This window comes from Micromys minutus (genome assembly GCF_963924665.1).
Source record: "Micromys minutus genome assembly, chromosome: 3".
NCBI lineage: Eukaryota > Metazoa > Chordata > Mammalia > Rodentia > Muridae > Micromys > Micromys minutus.
The window spans coordinates 21969083-21985792 of record NC_137972.1 but is presented as its reverse complement, the minus strand read 5'-3'; the positions used below and the strand labels follow the sequence as shown (position 1 = coordinate 21985792).

Here is a 16710-nt window from a genome sequence, read left to right as displayed (position 1 = left end):
CTGGTGGCACATTATACATTGATGTACGTACTTAAAGGTCTGAGTAGGTTTTAGATTCGGTTATGCTTACTGGACCTATTCTTGCTCTGAAAGGCCTCACAGGCCTTAACTCCCCAATCCAAAGGTCTAGAACGGGCTCCCCCATAAGTATAGCTGAGAATCCAAGACCAAGAAGAGCCTTGTCAGGCTAAAGAGAGTGGCTTAGTGGTTAAGAGCACTGTCTGCTCTTCCAAAGGTCCTGAGTTCAATTCCCAGCAACCATATGGTGGCTCACCACCATCTGTAATGAGATCTGATGCCCTCTTCTGGTGTGCCTGAAGACAGATGTAAAGTAAATGAATTTTTTAAAAAAAGAGTCTTGTCCAATTTATCAGCGTTCGTAAGAGAAGCCAATCCATTCTACTTCCCCTATAACAACCAGACCTCTCACCCTCCCCACCCCAGCACCCTCCCCACTCCAACCACCCCCCCCAAACAAACACCATATCACAGACATATTTCCTGGGGAACTCTGAGGATGTTTTTGTTTGGTTGGTTTTGGTCAGGATGTTTTTTTAAAGAGCATCATATAGATATTTATATATATAAATTATTAATGTGGGACGGGCAAGGGGCACATATCGCCGAGGGGGGCACACACAGGGATGGGGCAAGGGCAGCACACAATGCTACGCAAAACAGCCACATCTAACAGATGAAAAAAAATCACACCAACGAGTCAGGGGAGGAGCAGTGGCCACCAAGGACTGGGCACGGAGAAAAGCAGGGATAGGAGGAGGGACCTGGTCCAAGATACTGTGCACTTTCTGTCCCCACCCTTGCCACTTCCCACCTCTGCACACAACCCCGGGCCCTGACCTTGTCTGTCCCTTCTCCCTCCCTCCCTCTGCCCGCTGCAGAAGCTCTGCAAGTGGGCAGCACCCTCTCCTCGGCTGGGGGGGGGGTAGGGTCAAAAGGTTGGGGGTGGTCCTCCAAGGTCTGGATAAAAGAGCAGTGGGTGCTGTCTGGATCGCAGGTTCTACAGCGGCTTGTCACTCTCCTTCTTCAGGTGACTAGGTAAGAGGCAATGCAGACATGAGACTGAGACAGAAGGCTCCCCTCCAAAGGGCCTGGGTCCTTCTGGACCACGCCCACAACCCACTTCCCCCGGTGCACTGGGGGCCGCCCGCAGTACCTGTAGTAGTCTTCCTGGGCAGGTAGCGGCACGCTGTGTAACGGGTGATGGGCATGTAGCCACTGTTGCTGTTCGAGGGCCAAGCGCTGCAGCTCAGCTGACTGTGCGTGCATGGCCTGCAGCTGATGGGCTGCTGACATTGGCGCAGAGAGGGAGGCCGGCAGGTCCCGGTAAGGGGCAGCTGCGGAAAAACCAGAGGAGCAATTGCTGAACGAGAACGGGCAGCCATTTTCCTACAGAAGGGGCTATGGCTAAAATGCCAGCTGTCGGCCTGTGTCGGACGGCATCAGTCCGAGCACTTGAGGCTCCTTTAGAAGGACCTCAGGTTCTCTATTTCTACCTCAGCTGCTCACATCTCTCTCCAGACTCCACATGGCCCGTTCCACCACCCAAGTTCCTCCGTTCTGGTCTTCCCTCACTTGAGCCTCTCCATCCCCGCCTCCATCCTTACCAAAGAGCTGGTGACGAAGAACTTCGTTCTCGTGCAGAGGGTGAGGAAGAAGGGGATTAGGGAGGGTCCCAGCTGGGTAGGGGATCCGGGTAAGGTGAGACCCTGAGGCCAGGGGGTCAATGAGAGGGTGCACCGAGGCAGAGGCTGGAGGGCAGAGAAGAGGAAGGTGTCACCAGGAGGCTGGGTTGGGGACAACCATGCACTGGGGTGGAGGGATCTAGCCTGTGAAGAGATAGACATGAGGATCCAAAGCAGAACCAAGGTGGAGGAGAGGAACTAGACTGAGCTGGCCAGAACAGCTGGAGAAGACACGGGCAACTGAAGACAGGATACCACAGAGCGGACGAGCAAAGACTGGACGACTCCGGAGAGACGGGGGAGAAGTTTAAGAAGTGTAACAGGGAGAACTCTTAAGAACGGGTGCAAGTATGAGCAGAGTGTGACGGATAAAAACACCAAAGCCTGCTGTGTTGTATGCTTAATAAAATGAATGCTCTGGCAAGGGAGCCGGGTGAGAAGAGACAAGTGATCTGAGGCCAACCAGGCCGTGTTCCGGGCTATAAGCTACAGTAAGATAGCAGTAAGCTCAGTGCTGCCCGTGACAAAGTTACAGACTTTCTTAAAAGGTTCTGAATCTACGGATGGGCAGAAAGACAGAAAACTCGATGCTGGCAACAAACAGGATTTGTATCTAGAGAAACAGGCATCGGTACGTGAAAGGTATGGAAGGGCATTAAGAGAAGAGAGGAAGCTGGTTCTTTAAAAGGCTCCATATTGGTCTGTTATCACGGACAGAAGGCTGGACTATGAGGAGGGCATGAGAGAGTGTGAAGGGAAGCCAAGGAAGCAAAGATCGGAACAGCAATCTCAGGAGAGGGAAGTTCTGGCCAGAGGAAGGTAGAGCAGAGCAGGAAGGAGGGTCTTACCTGCATGGATGGCATCCTGCTGGTGCAGGTGAAGGTGAGAGTGGATGTGGGAGTGCTGGTGGTGATGAGGAGTCACGTTGAGCATCTGCAGCCGGGCTAGTGGGTCATTGCCCAGGGCTGCCACCCTTTCTGCATGCTGCCTTTCAGCTGCCAACCGCTCAGCGTAAGACATGTCAGGACGCAGGGCTGGCCCAGCTGCCAGCGCTAGCCGTTCTCGTTCCAGGGGCCCCAGGCTCGGATGAAAAGGGAAAGGATGCAGGCCAGGTGGCCCAGGCTGTAGAGCCAGGCCCCCGTGTCGGGGGAAGGGATCCAGGCCTGGCCCGGGGACCCCATGTAGGGGTTCCAGCTCACTAGGTTTCACCTCAAAGCCAGGTTTGAGCCGGTCACGGAGGTCACGTTCACGAGCTTCCCGCTCCCGTTCTCGGGCAGCTGGGTCGCTGCTGTACAGGGCTGGGACATTGTAACCCAGAAGCCCCGGGTCCACTGCCCCTAAGGGCACATAGAATGGGTGGTTGCGATTGCCAGGAGACATGACGTGAGGTCGGGCGTATTCACTGAGAGTGCGCAGGGCTGGAGTATCAGGACCCAGGTAAGGAGGCACTGTAGCCACAGCGCTGCCAGGTTCAAAGGGAGGCCGATGGGGCACTGGACCCAGAGACGGGCACTCCACTGGAGCACGGCCCTCCTGGGCCAATTTCTGTAGAATACAGACAGAAGTGGCGTCAAAATAACAGACGCGGGCAGAGTTCCTCGCGCCAGGTTGCCTATCGGTCCAAAGTCAAAATGCTTCGTCCCACCCTCCCCCTGCCTGGAACCATTGAGCTTTCTGGGCTGCAGAGGCTCCTCCCCTCCGCCAGGTGGCGTAGCGACCGGCGGCGCAAGGCCGGGAGCGAGAGGCGCGGCGCACCTCGTGACGCACTCACCACACTGCGCTCCAGCTCGCGCTCTTTCTCGCGCTCGCGCTCCTTCTCGCGTTCCCGCTCGCGCTCGCGCTCTTTTTCCTCGCGCGCGCGCTGCTCGGCCTCGCGCCGCACTTTCTCCACCAGGTCCGCGCGCTTCTTGGCCAGCTTGGATCCCTCCAGCGGCACGAAGTACAGGTCGCTGCGCGCGCACGAGTTGAAGCCGCGGTCCAGGTGCTTATTGAACCTGCCGGGCGCAGACCTGTGAGCCTCAAAAGCAGCCCCCGCCACGAAACCCAGTACCACGCTGGCCGTGAACGCAAAGCCCCTTCATCTACCGCTTCCAGCCCCACCCTTACCCAACCCCACCCCACGGCTGCTCACCTGGCTGACTGGCTGGCATGGCTAGGCACGTCCACCACCTTAGGAGGGGGCGAGGGGCTGCGGGCCGGTGGCACCGGACTCTCGGGGGTTTCATACTCTTCGGCTGGCTCCTGTTTGATCTGCGTGGCAGTCAGGGGCGGCCCTGTAGTCGGGGCCGCGGGTGGTGGAGGCAGAGATGACAAACTCGAAGGCCCCGCGGCTGGCAGGGGCCCCGGTCCCACGGTGGGTGAGCCTGGCTTGAAGGTCCCTGGGCCTGCTGGCGGAGAGGTGCCTCGATAGCCAGGTGGGGTCCCTGTTCTGAAGGACGGTGGTGACCCTGGTTTGTATCCAGGCGGGGTGGCTGTCTTGTAGGGCCCTGGGGATGGGGCTCTCTTGCTGAACTGAGGGGGCCCAGGCGGTGAGGCGGTCTTGTAGCCTGCTGGCGAGGAAGCCACAGTGGCGATGACAGTAGAAAGAGTAGCTGAGGAGGTGGTGACTGGAGGAACAGACGGGAAGGGGTAGGATGCCCCTTGGGGGCCCTGGGATGAAGAGGGGTGTGAACATGAATAGGAGGCTTGAGAGGAAGACCCGGAAGAGTTGGAAGAAGAAGAAACCGGGGGACCATTGGGACCTGTTTGGCTATAGGACACCTGGCCATGAGGTGGAGGCAGATGTGCTGGCCCTGGTGGGTAGGGCCTCAAAGACCCCAGGGAGGGTGACATGTTGTAAGGGTGTGCATGATGGGAGTTACTGCTCTCTAGGGGGTGAGGGTACGCTCCAGGTGGAGGGGGCCCGGAGTTTCCATGATGATGTTGCTGCTGCTGCTGCTGCTGTTGTTGCTGGTGGTGGTGATGTGTCGGGGTTGGTGGGTGGGCTGTGGACTGACCGCCAGTAGGAGGGAAAGGGCCTGGGTGGGCGGTGTTGTTGGCCAAGAGGCGGCCATAGGGAGGAGGAGGTGGACCCTGGCTCCACACAGCCTGGGATGGGAGAGAAGGCTGGGTATACTTGGGTGGCTGATTAGAGACAGACATACTTGTTGGTGGGGGGAAGGAATGAGGATAACTGGGCAGGGCCTGGGAAGCTGGGTACTGCGAGGCAGAGGAGGAGGAGCTAGAAGAAGCCGCTGCAGAGCTACTGGAGGATGGATATGGATACCGCATTGGGGGCCCAGGGGCAGAGGAAGAAGCTGGGGGCAAAGGGTGGGGAGAGGGCGCCAGGGTTGGACCCTTCTCTGGGCCAGAAGGAAGTCCACCCATACCCTGCCCCATGGCATGGGGAGAGGGCAGATGCCCGGGGATTGGCTGAGCCCCCATGCCAGGAGGAGAAGCTGAAGCATTGTTGAGGGGTCTCAGGGCAGGTGGAGGAGGCAGGTTTGGTGTCACGTGGGGGAAAGTAGCTGCTGGTGGTGCAGAAGGTAAGTTCCCACCACCCACTGGAGCACTGGGCGGCTTTGCTGGTGGAGCACCACTGGCTCCAGAGCTTGCTATTGGAATTGGGGTAGTGGGTGGGGGATGCTGCTTGCCTCCGCTAGGGGCACCCACTGATGAGGCAGCTGCTCCCCCTTTAGGACCCATGGGGGGTCCAGATAAAACACCTCCACCAGCATTTCCAGAGTAGAGCTGTGGGTGTGGGGGAGGAGCTCCAGGAGGTGGGCCCTGGAATAATCGAGATGTGGGGGGCTCCATTGGCGCATGGTATCCAGTAGATGGCACAGAAGAATGAGGTTCAAAGCCAGACTCGGGCTGTCGGGGAGTGCTGTCTGGTGGCTGAGGGGACGGAGGAAAGAGTGGAGGTGGGTGGTAGGGCCGGGCCGGGCCCTGGGACAGGCCAGAAGATGAATCCGAGTCATTCTCCACACTGCCAGGGCTGTAGATGCTGGGGGATGTGCTTCGGTTGTCCTGGTCTATGTCTCTGGGGTCGCTGCTACCGTCGTCATTCACGCTGCGCCCGTCTAAGCTGTCCAGATCTGAGGGAGACTGTGGGCGAGGGAGCTCCTGCTGTAAAGGAAAAGGGCTAAATCCTCTTTCCCTTACATCTTCCCTCAGTACTGCTGTGCCACGGTGTGACAGGGAAGCCTGCTCAAGGCCTGCTGTCATCTAGGGCCTCCCTCTCCCACATCTGCTTCCTGCCAGGTGTCCATCTCAAACACTGTCCTTTCACAGCTGACTCGGACCCTCTCATCTAAGGTATTCTCTGGCTTTCTCCACATATGAGGGTGTTCAATTCTGGTGTTGGGAATTGAACCCAGGTCCTTTGGAAGAACAGCCACTGTGCTCAACTGAAGAGCCATCTCTCTAAGTGTCCCCTCCCCCCCTTTTAAAAGACTGTTTAACATAACCTAGGCTGATATCCATGATCTACTCTCCATATAGCACAGGATAACCACGAATTTTCTGGGAGGTGGGGTTGGTTTTTTTGAGACAGGATATCTCTGTGTGGCCCTAGCTGTCCTGGAACTCACTCTGTAGATCAGGCTGGTCTCGAACACAAAACTCAGAGATTTGCCTGCCTTTGCTTCCCTGGTGCTAGGATTAAAAGGCTTCCACCACCACTGCCTGGCTAACTTTGAGTTTTTATTTTCCTATGTCCGTCTTCTAATGCTAGGACAAGAGATGTGCACCACCAGGCCCAGCTTTTGGTTGTTAGTAAGTGCTTGCCTTCAGTACTATGTACTAAGCAAAGCACTCTACCAAGTGAGCTACACTCCCAGCCTCGTTTCTGAGTCCTCCTTATAGCTTTTCTTCTTCCCACAAAGAAGGCCACGATCGCCTTCCCTGCCCTTCCAGTCCCTGTTGGCCCAGCCTTATCACCCACTATAATTTTACGAGCTCTCCACTGTATCGCAGGCAGGACCAGTCATATGTGCTCAGACAGGGATTTCTATCTAACAGAGAGCAAAGTGGGAACGGTGGGTGCACAAGAGGGGGTTGCAGAGAACAGTCAGAACACAGGCCACGATGGCAGCAAGGTCTCTCACCTCGGTTTTGGTCTTTTTGGGTGCACTGGTCTCTTCGCTCTCACTCTCTGAGATCTCCTCGCTCCGGCCCTGCTTGCTGGCCTTTGGGGTAGAGGTCTCCTCTACTCGGGCCTTCTGTTATGGAAAAGAAAACAGTCCTTCTATCTCAAGCCCCTGCCAGACCTGAAGCCCCCCAACACACACCCCACCAGCTACGGTGCTGTGCATTCTGTGGGGATCAGAGGACAGAATACCTTGGCTGTCTGTCTGGACTTCTCAGCTTTGCCATCACTGCTGGATGTGCTGACCCCTCCAGGGGAGGCCCGGCCCCTCGATCTCAGCTCTTCCCGGGGCCCGGGGGCCTCTTTCTTCCGTCCACTCCTCATTGACATCTGAGACAGGATAGACGCAGGTAATGTTTTCACATGGCACCTAACTTTAGGCTCTGTGCTGCTTCTGTTCTCCGCTTTGAGCCCTTCCTCCTAGCTTCCCGCCCCTGCCCTTGATCTACCATACTAAGATGGTTTCTACTCACCGAGTCTTTATTCTGTCGTGTCTTCATTCTTCAGGCTGTGGAGACCCCATTCTCCTCTGCCTGGGCAGCTGAATACAGAAACTTGTCTGCTGTACCCCAAGCTCCCCACCGCTGTGGCCTGGGAAGCTGGAGGCAGTTGTAGGCACGTGGCACTTACAGGGTGTTTTCAGTGAATCTGTCAGGGAAGAAGCATCAGCATCTTCATATTGTAACAGAAACAGGAGGGGCCTTAGTAAGCAGCACTGAGTTGGGAAGCAGACCACAAGAGTCTGTGACTTGCGCCATGGGCTCCATCAGCTAAGGGAAGGAAATTCTTACAATATAATCTTCATCTCTAGGGAACACAGAATATCCAGAGGTACCTATGAGCCCCAACCAAACACACAGCAGGACTTTACCGTTCACAAGCCCTAAAGAGTTTGTGTGGCTAGAAGACTACCGCATACTCAAGGCCAGCCTAAACTAAACAGCAAATTCCTGTCTAAAAAACAAAAAAGCAAAACATTTGTCTACTATTGAATTCCAGAGCTTTACAAATTCCAAAGAAGCACAAAGAAACGAGGCTGACACATTGGTTTACCGAGTATCTCTCTTGCCCATTACATAGCGATTCCAGTAACATCTCCAACATACTCTAAAGTGGTCATAAGCAATGGAACTGAGACTCAAACACTGTGACAATGACCTGCCCCACCTTCCACAGGGAAGAACAATGACAACGAAGCCAGCACCAAGCCCTTTGCAAATCTGACTTCAAAGGCCACGCTCTGCTAAACTCTCCTCAGAAGGAGAAGAGAATTCTAAGAAGACCTAGATAGTCACACAGATAAGAATCTTTTTTTCACATCATGATGCAGAAGAGCGTCCCACGTACAGTGGCTCCACAGCCTCACCAACATCAACCCCAAATCTGGGCATCTTCAAAACTGCAGAAACTTTTAGACAGCCTTAGGATGTATTATCTGGTAGTTGGCTTTTTCCACTTACAGGGGTTTTGTCCATACATTTAGCCAACCTGGACTGACAATATTTGGGAGGAAAAATTCCAGAAAGTTCCAAACAAAGTTTGAATCTGCTACATCACCACCACCTTGGCTTCATTTATAAGAATGAATGACACGTGAGCACAAGCTGCTGTAGTGCCCCACCATCCAACCACTGTTCAGCTTCAATGCACGACATGTTTATAACAGTTTGTAACCTCAGCTTTGAATACGTCAACTTTATCAAACATGTACGTGGAACTGATTACTTATCAGATAATACATGATCTACAGATGATTTAAAGAATATAGAAGAGTGTGTGCAGGCATACACGGACACTGTGTGTGTGCAGTGTACTAGAACAAATCCCTCAGAGATCAAGGGATGACTATGCTGGTGTTTCCCATGCTTAAAAGATATGTCAAGGCATTCACATTATCCAGACTCAAAATATACTGACTGAGGGGGAGAGGTATGAAGATGCTATGATGTATGTGTGGAGGTCAGAGGTCAACTCGGAAGAGTCACTTCTCCCCTCTCACCATGTGGGACTCAGGGATCAAACTCCAGTTGTCAGGCTTTATGGCAAGCACCTTTACCCAGTGAGCCATCTCACCAGCCCAACTCAACTTCTGTGTAGACTAGGCTGTTCTTGAACTCAGAAATCCACCTGCCTCTGCCTCTCCAGTGCTGGGATTAAAGGTGTGCACCATGGCCTAGCCCAACTCAAAGCATTTTAAAACTAAAAAGACAGGACTGTAAGCCTGCCCTCTCACTCGGCACCAGCAGCCTGTCTGTATCTCACAGTGCAAACATGGATGTCCATCTGTCTGTCTCCATGGCCAGCCATTCGCATCCACACTTCAGCTGCTCCTTCCGTGTCCACTCCCCCAGTGCTGGAATTACAGACTCACCCGGTGCTGCGCATTGAACCATGCCAGGCTAGCACACTCAACTGTATTTCTAGCCCCTTACACTTGTTTCTAATGTATGTGTACCATGTGTGTGCCTAGATCCTGTGGGGTTCGGAAGAGGACAGCGGATTCATTGGAGCTAGAATGAGAAGGTATGAGCTATCTTTCATGTGGGTGCTGAGAACAGAACCTGGGTCCTCTGCATGAGCAACAAGTGCTCTAAACCACTGAGCCATCTCTCGTCTCCTTTTCACTCCTCTTTCTCTCCTTACCTCCTTCTCTGAGTAAGACAGGGTCTTACTATATAGACCAGACTGGGCTTAAACCCACAGACATCTGCTTAGTCCTGCCTCCTAAGAGCTAGGATTAAAAGCGTGTGCCACCAAGCCCCAGCCTGTAAGATATTTTAAGAACAAAAAAAAAAAAAAAAAAAAAAATTGCAGTTTCATAGTTTTTCTTTTTATATTTTCTTCTGATATCATCATGTGTACTCATATGGGGTCTGGTCCTTATTTGAGACAGAGTCACACCACGTACACTGTACCAGCTACAAACTCAGGATCTTCCATCTCGGCGTCCCAGGAGCACCTACCTCACCCAGTCACATGTACTATTGTCAATGACTTTTAAACCAAGCGAATCTCGGTAGATCTTTTTAGTTGTTATTGTTTTGGGTTTTTGAGGCAGGGTCTCAAGTACTGAAATTACTGGCATATCCTAGGCTTAGCAGGTTCTTTGAATTAACTGGTAACCCTGCTGAGAACAGACTCAGTTTACCCACTTGTTCTGAGTTGGGAGGTACAGGTAAATGACATTTTATTACATGTAGTTTCTCTAAGGAATACAAGGTAATTACTCTTTGCCCAACACCACTGAACCATACCGAGTCAGGCAGTGAGGAACGAGTAACTCTAACCTTTCCAGGAGACTACTTATTCTTAAGGAGCACAAAATGGATGGGACAGAGCCCCAAGTCCAAACTTGCAACTGCTGCTTGGCCCAGTAAACCAGTCAGTGTTCTTCAACTATAGCTATTACCAGACATGGTGACACATTTCTGTAATCCAGCACTTCTGTAATCCAGCATTTTTGAGGTGAAGGCAGGACCAGTCACCCTTGGAAAATAGCAATTTTAAGGCCAGTCTAAGTTTCATGAAATCCTCTCAAAACAAGAAACTAGAGATGGAAAAACAGTAGGGGGAAGAAGAAGTAAATGTCCCAAGAACTGAAGAGTAATGGTAACAAAGAAACAGACATGGCCACCTGTGGCTAGTTTCCTTATCAGGCTCCCACTGCCTCCTCCCATCACAGAGCCTGCTCACCACTACAGTTTGGATCCTAAGAGACCCAAAAGGTCAAAAAATACAACAAAGTTCCTTGGAGTGCAGGGGCCATTTCTGTGCCATTCTTACCCTTTTAAATTAGCTGAAATCTGACAGGAAAATGGTCAACGGGGCAGAAGTTCCTGGGGAGAGGATCCGATGGAACTGAGGCCGGGGCCAGATCATGGTAAAGTCTAAACATAGGTACGGCGGCGCTCCATCTCACCTAGAAGGCTGTCTCTAAGCAACACTTAGAAGCATCTGCCATGTACAACAGAGAACACTCATTACCTATTACAAAAGGAAAGCAAGGGAGACCAAAACTTGGAAAGCGGGGAAATGAGAAATCAGAAAAGAGTCTATGGGCAGGCAGAGGAAAGGAAATTAAGAGAAATGGGTGTGGATCAGTGTCCAGAGTTCGAGAAGCCCTGGATTAGATCCCCAGCACCTTATAAAACAGGGTGTGGTTCATGCCTGCAATCTCAGGACTGCAGAGGTAGAGGCAAATTCAAGGTCATTCCCTTAGGTAGTGAGTTCAAGGCCAGTTTTGGCTCTACGCCCGTCTCAAAAACAATCAAAAAACCAGAGATTACTAAAAATGAATGATCTGAGTTGGACCATGGAACCCACACGGTAGAAGAACCAATTCGTTACCCTCTGACCTCCACATGTGCACCACAGCTCACACACACAAAATAAATAAATGTCACTAAATTTTTTAAAAAAGGAACAAGTATGCAAACATGACAAAGTCAGAAAATGACCTCGTCACAGACTCCCTCGGTAGAGTATACAGGATGTATTTCGGGATCACCGACCACCCTCCACCATTCCAGACCTGCCAGATTAACCAGATGAAAATGACCAAGACATCCATGAAGCACAGGCCAGAAGATAACAACATAGCCCCCTAAGCCTTGTTAGAACCTAGAGGTCATTTCATCATACAATGAAGGTGAACCTCAAAGACAAGACTTGCCCAAGGTCACAGAGGCACATGGAGAAGTACACCTTGGTCTCCTGGCTCCCATGCCACAGCCTCCTGCTCTGCTCTAGGCCGGTCCATAGCCTCTCCCCTGGGCCACCCTCACCAGACAGGCATGGAAAAAAAAGCCAAAGATCAGTTGAACGAAAGGGTCACCCTGAGAACTGACAGAGAAGAGAGATCCAAAGAGGAATTCAAGAAAAATTAAATAGTTCAAAGAGTCAACCATTTATAGGACAATAAGAGTGGTAGAGGCCGACAGAAATTGCCCATGGTGATATAACTTGGTTTTTTATCTTGTTTTTGGTTCTGGAGCTCAAACCCAGGGCCTGTGTATGCATGCTAGGAAATAACACTAACCCCAGCCCAAGATCACATAGTTTGAGCAACAAATATTTTCATCTTCCCACCATACCCAGGTAGAGGCTTTCGGGAATGACCTGCAAGCAACAGGGTTATTTGTTCCAACAGACTTCTGGAGGAGAAGGGGCGCACCTCCTCAGGAAACTCCTACTTGGGGCAACACCAGAAACATCTCCCGGAGACCCAAGGACAAAGCTACGGGCTGAGTGAGGCCGGAGCTACATACTGAAGCTTCACCTATTGGACTTCCCGCTGGTTCACTGCCATGGCAACAAAATAGATAGGAAAAAAAAGTGCCCCCCAAGAGACCATCCCAGGGGTCCATCTGGCAGCCACTATTACCACCTTAGTTGCCAAAGCAACTCGGACCTTCTCACAGTACCCTCAGGGAAGGGAGCTTTAGGCTAACCTGCCCCAGGCACAAAGGGAGATCTCGATCAAAGCAGTAAAGAACCTCCTAGATAGAGCCCAGCTATGGGGCAGCCAATGCTCTAGGGGTAGGGGTGGAGGTCACAATTCCTTGGAATGCCTATACGATTTCCCAATCCTCTCCTCTTTCCCATCCTCCCAACCTTTCTAATTCTCCCTTCAGAATCCCTGCCTTTCTTATTAGTGTTAGGAGGACTCATACTACCAAGCCTCAGTGGCCCCCCTTCCCGAAGTAACTAGGTCTGGGATTAGGAAAACAGGGTCAGAGGTGACCGGGAGTGGGGAAAAGAAAACTGAGTCACAAAAGATCCGGCCTTCCCATTTCCACCCCTGAAAACGTCCGTCTTCTCAAAGATGTGCCTCTCCTGGTTCATCTCCATTCCCCCAGGTTCAATCCCCCCTCTCGGTTGCTACAATCCTCCTTTTACCACCTACCACACCCCTTTCCCTGTTCCCACTTCCCTGTTCCTAATACCCGCAACCCCGGGTTCTGGGCCTGTGGGGTTACTGGAGCCTTCACGCCCCACCTCGCTGCCATCTCTCCGATCCGTCCTGCCTTCTCCGCGAACCACCCCGCACAGCATCCCCCGGTTTACCTCCGCCAAGTCTCCACCTCGCCGTTCCTCCCCTTTAGGCTCTGGTCCTGGCGACGCTCGGCCCCGTCAGCCCTCCTCCCAAGACCCTCCTCCCCCCACCTCCCGAGCTCCTGACTCCCAGGCCCGCGTCCCTCCTCCGGGCGGCCCCACCCCCTGAGTCCCCAGCCTCGGGCCCCGTCGTGCCCGCAATGGGGGAACGCGACCGGGAAAAATAACAAATGGAGGCGGCGGCGGGAGGGGGGGTGGACCGGGAGGGTGGGGGCGGGGAGCCGCGAGCCGGAACGGGGCGGCCCGGGCCGGCGACAGCAAACCCTTACCTGCGAGCGGCTCAGGACGGCTGGCTGGCTGCGAGTGCAGTCGGGCTCCGGCGCCTCCCGGGGACGGCGGCGGCCACTCCCCGCCCCTCCTTGCTGCGCGGCTTCAGTCGCTGCCGCGGCGGCGGCGACGGCCGCCCCGGCCCCCCCGGAGGGCGGCCCCCATGCCCGGCTCCCCGCGCAGCCCCGATCGGCTTCTCGCGCTCCTCGCCCGCCCTCCCGCCCGGAACGCGCCGCCCGCCCCCGCCGCGCCGCCCGCCTCCGCCCGCACTCTCCGCCCCGGCGAGGCCCGCGACCCCCGACCCTCCCGCCGCTCGTGCCGCGCGCCCCTAGCCCGCCCCGAGGCCTGCCACCCCGAAACGCGTCCTGGCCCGAGGCCCCGGCCCGGCGCGGGGCTGCGGGCGGACGGACGGGCTGGGCGGCGCGTCCGGCGACTCGCACAGGAAAGCGGACGGCGGAGGGAGGGCGCTCGGGAGAGGGGGATGGGAGCAGGGAGGAAGAGGGAGAAGGAGGGAGCGCGGAGGAACGGAGGAGAGGGGCCCGGAGGAGACGCGAGGGAGGGAGCGCGCGGCAGTCGGGGGGGCGGAGGATCGGGGAAGGGGAGGCGCCGGGCGAGTTGGCCGAAGCCGGCCGGGGCGCGGGGAGAGAGGGCCTCGCGGCGCAGAGCGTGGGGAGCTCGCGGGCCCCGCGCGGGAGAGGGCTGGGTGGGAGGGGCTGTGGACTGCGAAGGCAGACCTGGGGAGGCTGGAGAAGTTTGGGGACAAGAGGAGCTGTGGCAGGGGTGAAGTAGGTGGAGTTTGGGGGGGAATACTGAAGTAGAGATTTGGATAATGGGGCTATATTGGAAAGATGAAGAGGGAAGGCCAGAAGCTGAGGGTGGAGGCGTTTAGGGGCTATTTCGGAGACACTACGATGGAAGTTTGTGGACCTGGGCGGGAAAGGATGAAGACACACTAAGAGAATGGCGTTTCTGGAAGAGATAAGAGTTTAAGGCAGTGATTGGTATTGAAAAGAATGCAAACCACAAGAATTTGGGAATGATGAAGGAAAGCTGGAAAGGAGTCCAGAGCTACCTCTGTGGGAGAGAAGGCATGAGAGGTCTCAGAAGTAGAGGGGGTGGGGGAGGCATATGCCTGTTCTAGGGGAAGACTGGTTTGGGGTGGGATGATAAAACCTGAAGGTGGAGACTTCCAGTCAAACTAAGAACTATTTCCTTTGGCAAATAAAGTGGAGGAGAATGAATTAGAGAGGACTGGAAGGAAACACAAATATGGCCTTGGTGCCATCGTGGTGGTAGGGTCCATGATAGGAAAAGAGAGACGCTAGAGAACTCTGGAGGAGTCCAGTTGGGTCCAGGCCCTAGTTTGGAAGAGGTAACTGAGGGGTGGCACTTCACATTTGGGCCCCTCCTTTACTAGACGTCAAGTCTGAAGTCATTACATAACATCTTTGGTCATGGTCACAGAAAGGATGAAGTGGGGGGATTGGGTGGAAAGGACCACAGACATCTTAGGGTGCCCAGGTACCCATAACAATTGTTGGAACATGAAGGCAGTCCCCAGCACGGAGCACAGCATGCCCCTCCCCACTCCTCCAGTTCAATGTGACAGCCATGGAGTCAGCACCCCGCACTCCACCAGTGCCTTCTTCTGGACTCCTTGTCCGGCCCCATACCAGCAGCAACATCTCTCAGGACAAAGGACACTAGAGACAGGGTGATTTTTGGCAGCTGAAATTGGGAAGGCTAGAGAAAGGGAGGGAGGCGGGCAGGGAAACAGGAAGAGCTGGAGCTGGAGTATGGATTGGGAGCCCATAATAGTTCGCCAGGTTTGGAGTGGGGGTAGGGTACTTGTGGGAGCTAGCCTAGCTGCAGACCGAGTGGGTGGAGTGGAGGGCACTGAATGGGCAGGCTGCCTTTGGGGAAGGGAGGGAATCGGCTGGCCTTGTAGCCACCCAGTAGGCCTCATGCCACCATTCCTTAGGCCAGATTCACCCAAGCTCTCGAACTTACCCAACGGATTCCAGAGCACTAGGGAAACCGAGCAAGAATGCTTGCTCCATCGAGGAAGGAATATCCCATCACCCCTCTCTGAGTCCCTTACCTCTGCAGGGACTCACTTTACCTCCATACTCATTTGCTTGCCCCCTTCTAGACCCTCCTGGAAACCAGGTCCTCTCCTGTGTACCCCAGCTTCTTTTCCTCTGTGCTCTTAGGTACACCCAGCTCCTTCCCTCCACCAACTAATTTTGCTCTGAGACGCCTCCCCGCCCCCCTTGCATTTCCTCCCTTTCCTTTAGTTTCGCACTGGGCCTGGTCCAGGACCTCTCCAAATCTTTTCCAGACTGAGCTTCTACCCTTGTTTAGCCACTAAGGCAATGGCCAAGATGGTAACTTATCTTAAGCCTAAAAGAAAATTTTCGGCCTAGGTAAGGACAGGGGATGAGACTAGGCAAAGAAGCCAGCACTACACCTTTCGGTTCCTCTGGTACCTAAGGCTCATGGCTCAGCTGCTGGGCACATCATGTATACACCCCACCCCCCATCCTTTATCCCCAGCTCCCTCTCTGGCCCCAGCCCCCTACAATCCACTGGTCTCCAGGCAATGGCACGAAAGGAAAGTAGAGAGGGGCCTTGAAGGCCCAAGAAGAGCTAGCTGTAACCCAATCCACTAGGACCTGAAGGGGGCTGGAGTGCTGTCAGAGAAAGACACCTAGCTAGGATGGAGGGAAGAAAAGACAAAAGTTAGGAATGGTTCCTGTAGCCACAATAGCCCTGGCCAAAGCCTAGGAGTTTCTGAAAGCAACCCCAGAGAAGTGTGGCAATCCCGGAAGGGGGCATAAAGGACTGCTAGAAGAGAAGGGAAAGATGAGGTGCTTACGTAGAAATTCAAAGGCCCAGGGAAGGGGAGGGGGTTAAGAAGTTCTTTGAACTGAAAATAGCTGAAAGCTACAGGAAGATGGGGTGGGAGTAATGGTGGGCTGGGGGGGGGGGACGGAGATGTGGCTCCTGGTCATCAGTGAAAGTTTCTGTTAGCCATAAAATGAAAAGGAAGTCTGAGGGAGCCTGGGAGGAGAACTTGGGAGGATCAGTGAGAGAGGCAGGCAGAGGGTGTAACCTTGAAATTCTTCCCACCCCAACCTCACCTTGGCGTCTAGTGTGGTGTCCTGCAGAACTTTGGCTCCCTCTAGTGGCCAGAGCTGTCCATGGGCAGATGCCTGAAAACATGAACCCTAGTGCCTTAAGCGCAGTAATGTAAGGGGGGATTATCCCCCAAGGGAGGCTGAGTGCTTCAACACCATTCCAGTGGAGCTGAAAAGTTAGGGCCTCTAGTCACAGACTGATATCCTCACTGAATGGCTAACGGGGGAGGCTGGTGAGCACTTCAGATTTGCATCTGTTTTACTGGAGAACTCAGATTCCCAGGCTCCTTAATACCCCTAGTATTTCTTCTTCTCGCCCTTTCCTCTTCAGCTCTGTATTCCAAACAAGCCGGTGGCC

General features: G+C 54.0%; 1 protein-coding gene across 4 annotated transcripts; it reads right to left on the bottom strand.

Annotated features, from left to right (window-relative positions):
• Positions 1–508: 508 nt before the first annotated feature.
• Positions 509–13406, bottom strand: ATN1 (atrophin 1). 4 transcript variants are annotated; one of them, XM_080913859.1, is made up of 10 exons: positions 13215–13406; positions 7305–7479; positions 7024–7161; positions 6791–6904; positions 3835–5810; positions 3475–3697; positions 2552–3248; positions 1626–1769; positions 1175–1355; positions 509–1052 (listed from the first exon to the last, which is right to left on the bottom strand). In XM_080913859.1, exons 2-10 carry the CDS (start codon positions 7329–7331, stop codon positions 1019–1021), a joined length of 3534 nt encoding a protein of 1177 aa, XP_080769985.1. In that variant the 5' UTR covers positions 7332–7479; positions 13215–13406; the 3' UTR covers positions 509–1018. The 4 variants fall into 4 exon arrangements, with proteins under 4 accessions (XP_080769985.1, XP_080769987.1, XP_080769988.1 ...); XM_080913861.1 differs by having other exon boundaries at positions 3835–5807; XM_080913862.1 differs by having other exon boundaries at positions 3835–5789.
• Between the last annotated feature and the right edge of the window lie 3304 nt (positions 13407–16710).

Bases quoted from the DNA above. Each gene is read 5' to 3' on its own strand.
- ATN1 (XM_080913859.1), bottom strand. From the start codon at position 7,331: ATGAAGACACGACAGAATAAAGACTCG. The intron at 7,162-7,304 runs GTGAGTAGAAAC...ATCCTGTCTCAG, and splicing joins CACGACAGAATAAAGACTCG to ATGTCAATGAGGAGTGGACG. The intron at 1,053-1,174 runs GTACTGCGGGCG...CCTCTTACCTAG, and splicing joins GCCCAGGAAGACTACTACAG to TCACCTGAAGAAGGAGAGTG.